The following is a 14,094-nucleotide window of genomic DNA, read 5'->3' on the forward strand; positions in this document are numbered from 1 at the left end:
TGTACATGCAGTACTATATAAGCATAATCAAAAGCAAAGCATGGCATGTAGCATATAAGATTAGGTGTATTGCGTCCATGTCTCATGGTCTAGGTTGAATGAATACAAGATGCGTGTTAGACGAGCCCACTGTAGAGCTCCTACAGTGCACAGTACAGTATACCTGTGCAGTCTAGGGCAGAGCCGGTCCAGGTGCCATTGGTGGTGCAGTGGCGAGTGGTGAGACCTGAGGTCTCATATCCTTCCCAGCAGGCATATGCTACGGAGCTTGAAAACACTATTCCATCACTGAAGACAATCTTCCCGTAGGCAGGAGTACCTGGATTTCCACACGAAATCGCTGAGAAAAAAACCAAATAGATAAACATAAAAAAACTGGAACATTCGTCAAGGTAAATTTAAGGTAAATAAACCATAACTGAATTGTCACTTGCAATCATGAAAGTACTACTCTTGGCTATTGATAAAAGGAAATGTGTATATAATTTATATTTTTTTAATTGAACCTTTATTTAACTCAGTTAAGAATAAATTCTTATTTACAATGATGGCCTACTGGGGAACGGTGGGTTAACTGCCTTGTTCAGGGGCAGAACAACAGATTTTTACCTTGTCAGCTTTAATATTTTTTTTTTGCCTTTAATCTACAGAGTATCCTATTGCAGCCTTGGAGTTACTTTCGGTTACTGGCCCAACACTCTAACCACTAGGCTACCTGCCGCCCCATAATAAGTCCAATCTTTCTTCAGTACAATATATTTAACAGATGCTGGCCAAGCAGATCAACTTAATTGTAATCTAACAGAAACAAGATATTAAAATAAAAGTCCTATTGATTTGATCCAATTAGTTAAAGCTTTTTAAGGAAATGCCTTTTGTCAGTGATTTGAAGTGGCATTTTAGAAGACGGTAATAAATGAAATGGGATCCTCACTCTCATAGATATCGGCTTTAAAAACCAATTAGGTTAATTGGGAACAACAAGGCTATTTCCATAAATAATGAGGCATCGGGGACATATTCACAAACAAATAACCACATGACTCACATGAATAGAGCTTTTACTCACACAGCCTGCTTAAAGAGATTGTCCGGTACTTTTGTATACTTTTTAACCAATAGTTCTGAAAGTAGTGCTCACAAGCTAAAAGTGGTCCCCAAAAATCACCTACGTCACATATGCGCACCACGTCATTGCTCTTTTTCTCACTCTGCTGTGTGTGCATCTTGCTAGCTGTCACTCAAATGGTGAGGTGCTAAAGCGCATTGGTTGAACTGGAATTGCTAGGGGGCTGGCCCACATGGGGTAAAATGTAGGGAAATCAGATTCCAGAAAAACTGTTCTTTTTTAATTAGGGATTTCGTGGTTAATTGAGGTAAGACAGTAATTCTGCTCATAGGTTATGCATGTATGAACTACACATTGACACATCCAGCCCAAGGCAGGACATTTCAAAAATATTTAGTAGTCACCAAAGTTCCAGAGGATGTCTTTAAATACTCTCAATAGGGCTTAAGCATTTTCATCTTTGTTTACAGAAGGGGAGAACTAACAACATGGGAATCTTCAGAGGCCATTAATCAAAGAGGGATCAGGCAAAGCGTGACATCAGTTGTGAGGAAACATGCTCTCCGTTTTCCCCCATGTGAAACTGAATGGCAAATGTACACAAATACTAATCTCAAAAAAGTAATGAATGCTTTTGATTACATTGGGAATCTCCGGGGCATATGCTACAGTGCTAGCTTTGAGTATTTATGTCTCAATTAGGGTTGATTGAGCACATACTCATTAGCTCAAGTCATAGAATAGCTAAATAGCTGAACATTTAAAGAGATTGAATGGGATCTTAAGCACTAATAAATTCGTAACATATTGGAATTCATAAGGTATCATACGATCTGCAGGATTTTTTTTTATTTTTTTTTTTAATTACAGGACGTAACATACTGTATCATACGAAATGGATGAGATTGCAAACAATCGTGCACAATTTTCGGAGACCCGTTTTGGCTCGTGAGCACTACTTTCAAAACTACTACCTAAAATTATACAAAACATCACTTTAAGAGCAGTAAACTTAATTATTCATTAATCTTCATAAGAATGATTAGCATTATCTGTGTAGACATAATATCACTCCAAGGCTGCAATAGGATACTCTGTAAAGGCAAAAAAAAATACATTAAAATAAAATCCCCCGGTACAGCTTCCCTTAACAATGTAACTATTTACAAATAGAAAACAACTGGTCCAATAAAGAGTTTATGAAGTCCCTCAGGGAGACCGCTGTGGCCATATGTATTTCCTGACTCAAAGTAATTATTTCCCAAGTCACAGGCGTCTTGTGATCTCCCTGTGCACAAGAATTCGCATTTCATACTTGGGCACAGCATTATTTGTATCACAGAAATAGTGCGCAGCATTCCACTTTAAATCTCCCAAGCAGTGATCCATCTCAACTCCCTTATACCAACCGTTAAACCATCCTCAATCATGAATGGCCTCTAAATAATGCAACTCTATTGATCTCCTGTAAGCAATCTGCAGGCTTATCTCACTGTGTACTGTGTTGCCGTGAAGACTGAATAAATAAGATTAATAATACATTTATAAATATAGAAATGCACAAAAACTGACCAATTGATGAAAATAAAAACAAGAAGGAAAGAAGGAAGTAAATGGAGTAAATCAACAAGGCCCAACTTTGCCTCCCCAAGTTCTGAGCAAATAAACAAACAAATGAACAAATAATAAATACAGTTGAAGTCAGAAGTTTACATACACTTAGGTTGGAGTCATGAAAACTCGTTTTTCAACCACTCCACAAATTTCTTGTGAACAAACTATAGTTTTGGCAAGTCGGTTAAGACATCTACTTTGTATATGACACAAGTCATTTTTCCAACAATTGTTTACAGACAGATTATTTCACTTTTAATTATTTATATCACAATACCAGTGGGACAGAAGTTAACATACATTAAGTTGACAGTGCCTTTAAACAGCTTGGAAAATTCGCAAAAACTATGTCATGGTTTTAGAAGCTTCTGATTGTCTAATTTACATAATTTGAGTCATTTGGAGGTGTAACTGTGGATGTATTTCAAGGCCTACCTTCAAACTCAGTGCCTCTTTGCTTGACATCATGGGAAAAGCCGAGGCCTCGGGAAAAAAAGTGTAGACCTCCACAAGTCTGGTTAATCCTTGGGAGCAATTTCCAAATGCCTGAAGGCACCACGTTCATCTGTACAAACAATAGTACGCAAGTATAAACACCATGGGACCACGCAGCCTTCATACCGCTCAGGAAGAAGACGCGTTCTGTCTCTTAGCGACGAGCGTACTTTGGTGCGAAAAGTGCAAATCAATTCCAGAACAACAGCAAAGGACCTTGTGAAGATGCTGGAGGAAACAGGTACAAATGTATCTATATCCACAGTAAAACGAGTCCTATATCGACATAACCTGAAAGGCCGCTCAGCAAGGAAGAAGCCACTGCTCCAAAACCTCCATAAAATAGAACTGTTTGGCCATAATGACCATCGTTATGTTTGGAGGAAAAAGGGGGAGGCTTGCAATCCCAACCGTGAAGCACAGGGGTGGCAGCATCATGTTGTGGGGGTTTTGCTGCAGGAGGGACTAGTGCACTTCACAAAATAGATGGCATCATGAGGCAGGAAAAGTATGTGGATATATTGAAGCAACATCTCACGACATCAGTCAGGAAGTTAAAGCTTGGTCACAAATGGGTCTTCCAAATGGACATTGACCCTAAGCATACTTCCAAAGTTGTGGCAAAATGGCTTAAGTACAACAAAGTCAAGGTATTGGAGTGGCCATCACAAAGCCCTGACCTCAATCCTATAGAACATTTGTGGGCAGAACTGAAAAAGCGTGTGCGAGCGAAGGAGGCCTACAAATCTGACTCAGTTACACCAGCTCTGTCAGGAGGAATGGGCCAAAATTCACCCAACTTATTGTGGGAAGCTTGTGGAAGGCTACCCAAAAGGTTTGACCCAAGTTAAACAATTTAAAGGCAATGCTACCAAATACTAATTGAGTGTATGTTAACTTCTGACCCACTGTGAATGTGATGAAAGAAATAAAAGCTAAAATAAATCACTCTCTACTATTATTCTCACATTTCACATTATTAAAATAAAGTGTTGATCCTAACTGACCTAAGACAGGGAATTTTTACTAGGATTAAATATCAGGAATTGTGAAACACTTGAGTTTAAATGTATTTGGCTAAGTATATATGTATATATATATATACATATATAAACAGTACCAGTCAAAAGTTTGGACACACATACTCATTCAAGGGTTTTTCTTTATTTTTGACTATTTTCTACATTGTAGAATAATAGTGAAGACATCAAAACTATAAAAAACAACACATATGGAATCATGTAGTAAGCAAAAAAAGTGTTAAACAAATCAAAATATATTTTATATGTCAGATTCTTCAAAGTAGCCACCCTTTGCCTTGATGACAGCTTTGCACACTCTTGGCAGAGCAAGATGAGCTAAAATCTATTGAAGGAACATTAGCTAAACTTTTTCAGCTAGTTGCCTGTCAAAATTGCACTGATAAACGATAGGGCCTGCTTCCCCTTCTGCCGCTTGCCTGCCAATGTATGCGTTGTCCCAACCAGGCACCCAAGCTAACTGGCTAAAGTTGGCTAGCTAGCTACTTCCAGACACAAATGGGAGAACACATCACTGACCCATTTTACTCGCCGTAGCAGAGCTAGTAAGGCTGTTTACATGTTATATAGAGCATTCGTGACTAACTTTAACTTTCTTTGCCTATGTCTATTGACACTGGTCATATTCTGCACCCAAAATATTGAGTCATTGAAACTGATACAGTGCTTCCGGAATGGAGGCAGCAAACAATGTACCCAGCCAGCTGTGATTTACAAACGGTTTGTTATATTTTTTGGACTACCAAGAAATGTATTGGTCAATTATATTAATGCATTGAACTGCATCCATCTATTCTCCAACAATGCCTTAGTGTACGTCATTCAATGTTGAGTCAAATATAACCTATTTTTAAAACCTCCTATAAAGTTGGTTTTGTACCATAAACTGGGAATTTCATATTTTTGACTGAAATTATGTCTGTTTCATATCTGCAAAGTAGTTAAAACACTGTCAGTTCCACTTTAAATTACTAGAGGGGATATGTCATAAACCCTAAAAGTTCCAGAATGGGTGAAAATGGCAGCCAATTGGTCAGGGAGAAATCAAGACCAGTCTAATGTGAATGAATGGCAGTAGAGGCATAATCCTGATTTTACTAGTGCAGGAAAATAAAAGTAAGGCTTGTGATATATCAGAAATTGTATAATAGAATTATTGTTGAAATATTAATATAATTATATAGTCATATAATTATACATATTGTTTATACAGGTTTTTCACCAATGTTCTGTGTAAATAGCCTCCAAAATATGTAAACAGATCATAAATGTCAACATTTGTGTTTTCTTGAAAAGCTGTGAGTGCTATTATACGATACAACATCAGAAGTCTACTTGTTGCATTTACAACCTCTCTAAGTCCTATCATCAATTGATTTCAGCCAGTGTATGGCTGTGCATTGACTGCATTGTTTGAATAAAATGTTGGCATATTGTCAGTTAATTTGAAAAAATTTATGGAATCCTTCCTTTGGTTAGCTAGCTAACAAATATACAGTGCATATACATTATTCAAATTCATTATTTGACATATCTTATCACAGCACTGGCAAACCACAGTTGACTAACACCCTGACCAAAATGTCTGATCCCATCATAAAATGTTTATCCCATCATAACAAGGTTCATGTCCATTCTAGTATTCTAGTTCCATGTCCGACCCCATCTAACAGACAACACTGAACACTCATGATAACTGGGTTAAAAATATGACAAACAGAGCAGCAAATAACTGAAGAACATAAACAACAACTTCAACACCAAAACACACACAGGAATGAGAAACAACACAACCTGAAAACAAGGAACCCATCATTACACAAAATCCTATGGCACAGCTACAATATGCGTCGTGTAGAGTATACAGTACATCATAAACATGGTCATAATGAGTATGCTTAAGTATGCTCTCTCTAATTCTCTAATTCTCTCCTTCTCTCTTTCTTTCTCTCTCTCGGAGGACCTGAGCCCTAGGACCATACGTCAGGACTACTGGGCATGATGACTCCTTGCTGTCCCCAGTCCACCTGGCCTTGCTGCTGTCCCAGTTTCAACTGTTCTGCCTGCGGTTATGGAACCCCTACCTGTCCCAGACCTGCTGTTTTCAACTCTTAATGATCGGCTATGAAAAGCCAACTGACATTTATTTCTGATTATTATTTGACCATGCTTGTCATTTATGAACATTTTGAACATCTTGGCTCTCTCTAATTCTCTCCTTCTCTCTTTCTTTCTCTCTCTCGGAGGAACTGAGCCCTAGGACCATACGTCAGGACTACCGGCATGATGACTCCTTGCTGTCCCCAGTCCACCTGGCCTTGCTGCTGTCCCAGTTTCAACTGTTCTGCCTGCGGTTATGGAACCCCTACCTGTCCCAGACCTGCTGTTTTCAACTCTTAATTATCGGCTATGAAAAGCCAACTGACATTTATTCCTGATTATTATTTGACCATGCTTGTCATTTATGAACATTTTGAACATCTTGGCCATGTTCTGTTATAATCTCCACCCGGCACAGCCAGAAGAGGACTGGCCACCCCTCATAGCCTGGTTCCTCTCTAGGTTTCTTCCTAGGTTTTGGCCTTTCTAGGGAGTTTTTCCTAGCCACCGTGCTTCTACACCTGCATTGCTTGCTGTTTGGGGTTTTAGGCTGGGTTTCTGTACAGCACTTCGAGATATTAGCTGATGTACGAAGGACTATATAAAATAAACTTGATTGATTGATTGATCATAATAAATTAGATTTGGACAAATTATTTTAATTTAATTGTGGGATTAAGGAGCTATCAAACTCAATCAAAGTTATTGGTTAATGAGACACAGTTTAAGACGTACTAAAGACATTAAATACATTTACGTAAGATATCTTTATGTCCAAACGAGTCTATTTAAAAGTGAATGATGAGATAATTGAGGGTCAATTATTATCTTTATAAAACGTAGAAATATACAGTTAGATAAGCTTCAGGGTTGGAGACAATTCCAGTCAATTCAGGAAGTACACTGAAAGTCCAACTCCAATTATCTTCAATGCTTTTCAATGAGGACAATTTGGAATTTTGTTTACTTTATGAATTGACTGGAATTTAAATGGGATTGACCTCCAACCCTGATCAGCTAAGATATACAGTACACCCATACTTGTACCTTTTTACTGGATGTGTGTATGCACATAATTTCATATTTCTTATGAATGTGCCAATAAGCACCTTGGCTTCACTCAAGGTTAACCATGTAATTTTTCAAACGATGAATTAAACAGAAATAACCCTGGATGCTTCTCTTTTGAATCCCTCCCAACATTGCTGAGCATTAAGGTAATAGACTATAATAGGTGTTGGATGGAGTTATCCTTTCTGAAAACTTGCATTAAAGCAATGATTATCATACAGTACATTACCAGTGGTAGGTGGTCTGTGTAGGACTCCTCACCCTTGCATACATCAAGGAGTCCTACATTCAGAAGGTTCAATGCAGCAGTTTTTTTCTCAATATCAAATCATTTCTGGGTAACAATTAAGTACCTTATTGTAAGTGTTTTCAATTAAAATGGTCAAAAAGAAACTGCTTCTTAGCAAAGAGCATTTTTCAAGCAAGAATTTATCTAGGACTGTCTGGGAGTGGTCTGAGTGGGGAAGGGGTAAACTGAAAACGAGCTGTTATTGACTGAGAGGTTTTGAACATTCTGTCTTATTTGTCACCAGGCAGGCCAAAACTCTATCCCACCAAAAAGGATGACATTTCAGGCGATCTATTCAAACGGCTTTTACAATCAAAGTATTATCATTATCACAATTCCACAGTATAAATCCAATCATATATTGTGGAAATATATATTAACCACAGGAAATGCACATTTTTGATTGCACTGTAAGAGCAACCTGCAACCTATAAGAGAAATCAGTAAATCTGTCAAATAGACAGTTTAACTCTTATCACAATAATTCATGGTTGAGTAGTTCTACAGTTTATCACAATTATTGAAAAAAAACCACCGCATAGCACTGAAATGCAATGCTCTCGCCATTGATTTGTTATTAAAATAGCAACACATTGTGAAAACAATAATTTGTGCAACGTTATACTATCTGAAATGTTTCCTTTTTGCAGAAGAACTGGTCAATAAGACACTTTTTCAGGGTGGACCATGACACTGCCTTATCAGCCCTCAAAGTTCAAGACAACTGGGAACTTGGGAAAAATGAGCTACGAATGGGAAAATAAGTTTGGAACTTTCATTCAACTCAGAATTGTACAGTGCCTTGCAAAAGTATTCATCCCCCTTGGTGTTTTTCCTATTTTGTTGTATTACAACCTGTAATTTAAATATATTTTTATTTGGATTTCATGTGATACACAAAATAGCCCAAATTGGTGAAGTGAAATGAAAAAAATGACTTGTTTAAAAAAACAATTTGAAATGAAAAACTGAAAAGTGCTGCGTGCATATGTATTCACCCCCTTTGCTATGAAGCCCCTAAATAAGACCTAGTGCAACCAATTACCTTCAGAAGTTACATAATTAGTTAAATAAAGTCCACCTGTGTGCAATCTAAGTGTCACATGATCTCAGTATATATATACACAGTGGGGAGAACAAGTATTTGAGACACTGCCGATTTTGCAGGTTTTCCTACTTACAAAGCATGTAGAGGTCTGTAATTTTTATCATAGGTACACTTCAACTGTGAGAGACGGAATCTAAAACAAAAATCCAGAAAATCACATTGTATGATTTTTAAGTAATTAATTTGCATTTTATTGCATGACATAAGTATTTGATCACCTACCAACCAGTAAGAATTCCGGCTCTCACAGACCTTTAAGAAGAGAGTTTTTCTTTAAGAAGCCCTCCTGTTCTCCACTCATTACCTGTATTAACTGCACCTGTTTGAACTCGTTACCTGTATAAAAGACACCTGTCCACACACTCAATCAAACAGACTCCAACCTCTCCACAATGGCCAAGACCAGAGAGCTGTGTAAGGACATCAGGGATAAAATTGTAGACCTGCACAAGGCTGGGATGGGCTACAGGACAATAGGCAAGCAGCTTGGCGCAATTATTAGAAAATGGAAGAAGTTCAAGATGATGGTCAATCACCCTCGGTCTGGGGCTCCATGCAAGATCTCACCTCGTGGGGCATCAATGATCATGAGGAAGGTGAGGGATCAGCCCAGAACTACACGGCAGAACCTGGTCAATGACCTGAAGAGAGCTGGGACCACAGTCTCAAAGAAAACCATTAGTAACACACTACGCCGTCATGGATTAAAATCCTGCAGCGCACGCAAGGTCCCCCTGCTCAAGCCAGCGCATGTCCAGGCCCGTCTGAAATTTCCCAATGACCATCTGGATGATCCAGAGGAGGAATAGGAGAAGCTCCGCTCTCTCCACTGGCTTCCAGTTGAAGCTCGCATCCGTTACAAGACCATGGTGCTTGCCTACGGAGCTGTGAGGGGAACGGCACCTCCGTACCTTCAGGCTCTGATCAGGCCCTACACCCAAACAAGGGCACTGCGTTCATCCACCTCTGGCCTGCTCGCCTCCCTACCTCTGAGGAAGTACAGTTCCCGCTCAGCCCAGTCAAAACTGTTCGCTGCTCTGGCACCCCAATGGTGGAACAAACTCCCTCACGACGCCAGGTCAGCGGAGTCAATCACCACCTTCCGGAGACACCTGAAACCCCACCTCTTTAAGGAATACCTAGGATAGGATAAAGTAATCCTTCTAACCCCCCCCCCCTTAAAAGAGTTAGATGCACTATTGTAAAGTGGTTGTTCCACTGGATATCATAAGGTGAATGCACCAATTTGTAAGTCGCTCTGGATAAGAGCGTCTGCTAAATGACTTAAATGTAAAATGTAAATGTAATGTAAATGTCATGTGGTCTGATGAGACAAAAATAGAGCTTTTTGGTCTAAACTCCACTCGCCGTGTTTGGAGGAAGACAACCAACAACCTCCTTCCCTCAGTAAGAGCATTGAAGATGGGTCGTGGCTGGGTCTTCCAGCATGACAACGACCCGAAACACACAGCCAGGACAACTAAGGAGTGGCTCCGTAAGAAGCATCTCAAGGTCCTGGAGTGGCCTAGCCAGTCTCCAGACCTGAACCCAATAGAAAATCTTTGGAGGGAGCTGAAAGTCCGTATTGGCCAGCGACAGCCCCGAAACCTGAAGGATCTGGAGAAGGTCTGTATGGAGGAGTGGGCCAAAATCCCTGCTGCAGTGTGTGCAAACCTGGTCAAGAACTACAGGAAACGTATGATCTCTGTAATTGCAAACAAAGGTTTCTGTACCAAATATTAAGTTCTGCTTTTCTGATGTATCAAATACTTATGTCATGCAATAAAATGCAAATTAATTACTTAAAAATCATACAATGTGATTTTCTGGATTTTTTAGATTCCGTCTCTCACAGTTGAAGTGTACCTCTGAATAAAAGTACAGACCTCTACATGCTTTGTAAGTAGGAAAACCTGCAAAATCGGCAGTGTATCAAATACTTATTCTCCCCACTGTATATATACACCCGTTCCAAAAGGCTCCAGAGTCTGCAACACCATTAAGCAAGTGGCACCATGAAGACCAAGGAGCTCTCCAAACAGGTCAGGGACAAAGTTGTGGAGAAGTACAGATCAGGGTTGGGTAATAAAGAAATATCCGAAACTTTGAACATCCCACTGAGCACCATTAAATCCATTATTAAAACATGGAAAGAATATGGCACCACAACAAACCTGCCAAGAGAGGGCCACCCACCAAAACTCACAGACCAGGCAAAGATCCATTTTAGAAAAAGGCTGTAATGCAACAAAATGTGGAAAAAGTCAAGGGGTCTAAATACTTTCCGAATGCACCGTATATGGCAGGGGACTCACCTTCACAGACTGGTTGGGTGCCACTCCAGGAGCCGTTGAGGAGGCAGGTCCTCTCAGCCGAGCCACTCAGGGAGAAGCCGGCTTCACAGGTGAACCTCAGCAGGCTCTTCAGCTGGAACTCGTCCCCCAACCTGGAGCCATGAGGTGGGATTCCAGGGTCACCACACTCCCCGGAACTACCGCCTAATGAAGGAGAGAGAAAATATCCAACGCTCAAACGACCACCCATCACTCACTGCAGCAGGTCCATAGGCAGTGCATATCAGTCATTCTAGCCTTGTTTTCTGAGATGGAAATAGTTTTTCCCCCACTCCCTTTCAACTTCCATGAAAGGCTACCAAGGCTCTACCCAGAGTGCTTGCTTCCACCAGCTCTAGCTACAAAACTTGAAAAACCCACAGAAACCCCTAGTCTTTTCAGCTGGGGTTGACTTTCCTGAAACCTGTCACTTGTTATTTCTGTCCATTAGAGAGCCTTCAGGTTTCCCTGCCTGGCAGTGTGCAACACTCAGAAAAAAGGTGCCATCTTGAACCAAAAAGGGGTCTTAGGCTGTCCCCATAGGAGAACCCTTTGAAGAACCTCTTTTGGTTCGAGGTAGAAACCTTTTGGTTCCAGATAGAACAATTTTGTGTTCCATGTGGAACCCTTTCCACAGTGTTCTACATGGAACCCAAAATAGTTCTACCTGGAACCAAAAAGGGTTCTAACTGGAACCAAAAAGGGTTCTCCTATGGGGACAGCCGCAGGATCCTTTTTGGTTCCAGTTAGAACCCTTTTTGGTTCCAGGTAGAACTATTTGGAACAAAAAGAGTTCTACCTCAAACCAAAAGAGGTTATTCAAAGGGTGTAGGACCCTGCTGATAAATATACCTGAGCAGTAGGGTTGTGGCCCGCTCCAGCGTCCGTCCTCCTGACAGTAGCGCGTGGCATTCCCAATCAGTGCTCGGCCGTGGCTGCAGGTGTAATGGACCACGGCGCCGTTGGTGAACTTCCTACCTGACATAATAGCTTGGGGCGGTGTGCCAGGATCACCACAGGAAATAGCTGCAGGTGAAATGGAGAGAAAATGTTCAGAGGACAGTTGATAGAAAGACTTTTTTATATCCATCATGTATCTAAAGAAAATATTATAAAAATGGTAGGATTGTCACATACACCAGATAGCTGTAGTGAAATGTGTTTTTTTACAGGGTCAGCCATAGTAGTACAGCACCCCTGGAGCAAATTAGGGCAAATCGACAGATTTTTCACCTTGTCGGCTCGGGTATTCGAAACAGCAATCTTTTGGTTACTGGCCCAACGCTCTAACTGTAATGCTACCTGCCGCCCAGGATATACTTCATTTTTTTGTGTGCCTTCAGTGTTACTGTCTATTATTTGTATCAAGTATATGCCTTTTGAACCCAGCACCAAAACACTTGTTATTACTATAAACGTTTGAGTTGAACACCCCAATTCCTTATTCTATGCCTTCTCTGTTACCACTACTACTCCCACAACCCCTTTTCATCACTAACTTTAACACTATATACAAAATTGTCAGCACAGCCATAATGATTCTTTCTTTCTCACCACGATAAGAACAGTAAATTTCACTCTTTTTTATCATTCTCCAACAGCGACTAACCACACCACTTGGGACCCAGATTCTACCTCTACCACTTCTTGTACCCTGAGCAAGACAATCCCAGCATATTACTCACAAAGGCACTTAGGAAGTGATCTGTCCCAGAGGCCGTTTGACTGACAGGTGAGAAGTGATGAGCCGAGCAGATAGAAGGCCCTCTTGCAGTGATACATCACACTGGTTCTGTAGTTGAAGCTCTCGGGGAAGCGCTGCTGCGGGTGACGAATGGCATTCTCCACGAAGCCTGGATCGGAGCAGTTTACCACTGCAAGATAAAACCATCCGCATGCTTAAAGTCTGACAGTGAACCCAAGAGTGAGAAGAGAAGGGAAATCAATGGGAAAGTTTGAATAGCAGGATTTCTGTTCAAGTTCCGATTCATTTCAAAACAACCCATCCATGCTTTTTAAGATATACAGCTTCTCTCATGTACTGTAACTACAGATTTTCTACAGTCAATAGCATTTGACATACATTTACTCTAATAACTGTGTAGAAATGTCATACATGTGGGTTGATATGCAGTTTCTGTTTAGTTTAACTTGTCACAAAAATGTAGATTCCTTATTTACTCCAGTTGCACTTAAAACCAGCAGGGCAGGAAGCCCCAGTAACAATAACAAGCTGTACGTCTTGCCTCAGAGTTGGCTGAACATTGTTTTCAGCTATTGCCCTTCAACAAAAAACAGCCTAAAGTTAATGTCCAGGGGAAGCTAAACAGATCGCTTTCCCTCAGTGACAGCTGCCAATGCCTTGGCAGTCAATTAAACCCCTAGGGACAGAGAGGTAGGAAAAACCCCTCCAAAATTGATAATTGGCACCTGCTATTGGCATGTTCCTTGCCTTTAATAGACACCATTATTCAGGTAACCCTCTTGAAAAAAGGCGATTGTTGGAACCCTGGGTGAGGGTGTGGGTGTGCAGAGTGGCTTACAAAATAAAATTGAACAGTGTCTCAGTAGCAGGGAGCACAGTGACATACTGTAGAAATACTGCAGGCTGAGGTAGCAGGGAACACACTGACATACTGTAGGAATACTGCAGGCTGAGGTAGCAGGGAACACACTGACATACTGTAGGAATACTGAACAGTCTGAGGGAGGGAGGAGTGACTGACCATTGTTGTGGCAGGTGAAGAAGGCAATTTTTTTTTTTTATATATACTTTTCCCCCCTTATTTTCCCTTGCTTTTTCAGCATGGAGGACTATTCTAGTCATACAAATACAGTTGAAGTCGGAAGTTTACATACACTTAGGATGGAGTCATTAAAACTCATTTTTCAACCACTCCACAAATTTCTTGTTAACAAACTATAGTTTTGGCAAGTCGGTTAGGACATCTACTTTCTGCATGACACAAGTAATT

The 14,094-nt window shown here is 40.4% G+C and overlaps 1 protein-coding gene across 1 annotated transcript in view; it reads right to left on the bottom strand.

Annotated features, from left to right (window-relative positions):
- LOC139580473 (CUB and sushi domain-containing protein 1-like) overlaps positions 1–14,094 on the bottom strand; it is a 451,300-nt gene that overhangs the window by 14,464 nt on the left and 422,742 nt on the right. The window contains exons 55-58 of the mRNA XM_071409207.1: positions 12,805–12,993; positions 11,972–12,145; positions 11,102–11,284; positions 164–340 (exon numbers count right to left, since the gene is read on the bottom strand). Coding sequence (XP_071265308.1) covers positions 164–340; positions 11,102–11,284; positions 11,972–12,145; positions 12,805–12,993 — 723 coding nt within the window. The remainder of the gene's footprint in view (positions 1–163; positions 341–11,101; positions 11,285–11,971; positions 12,146–12,804; positions 12,994–14,094) is intronic.

The sequence above is a fragment of the Salvelinus alpinus genome, chromosome 7, assembly GCF_045679555.1.
Source record: "Salvelinus alpinus chromosome 7, SLU_Salpinus.1, whole genome shotgun sequence".
In the NCBI taxonomy this organism is placed as follows: domain Eukaryota; kingdom Metazoa; phylum Chordata; class Actinopteri; order Salmoniformes; family Salmonidae; genus Salvelinus; species Salvelinus alpinus.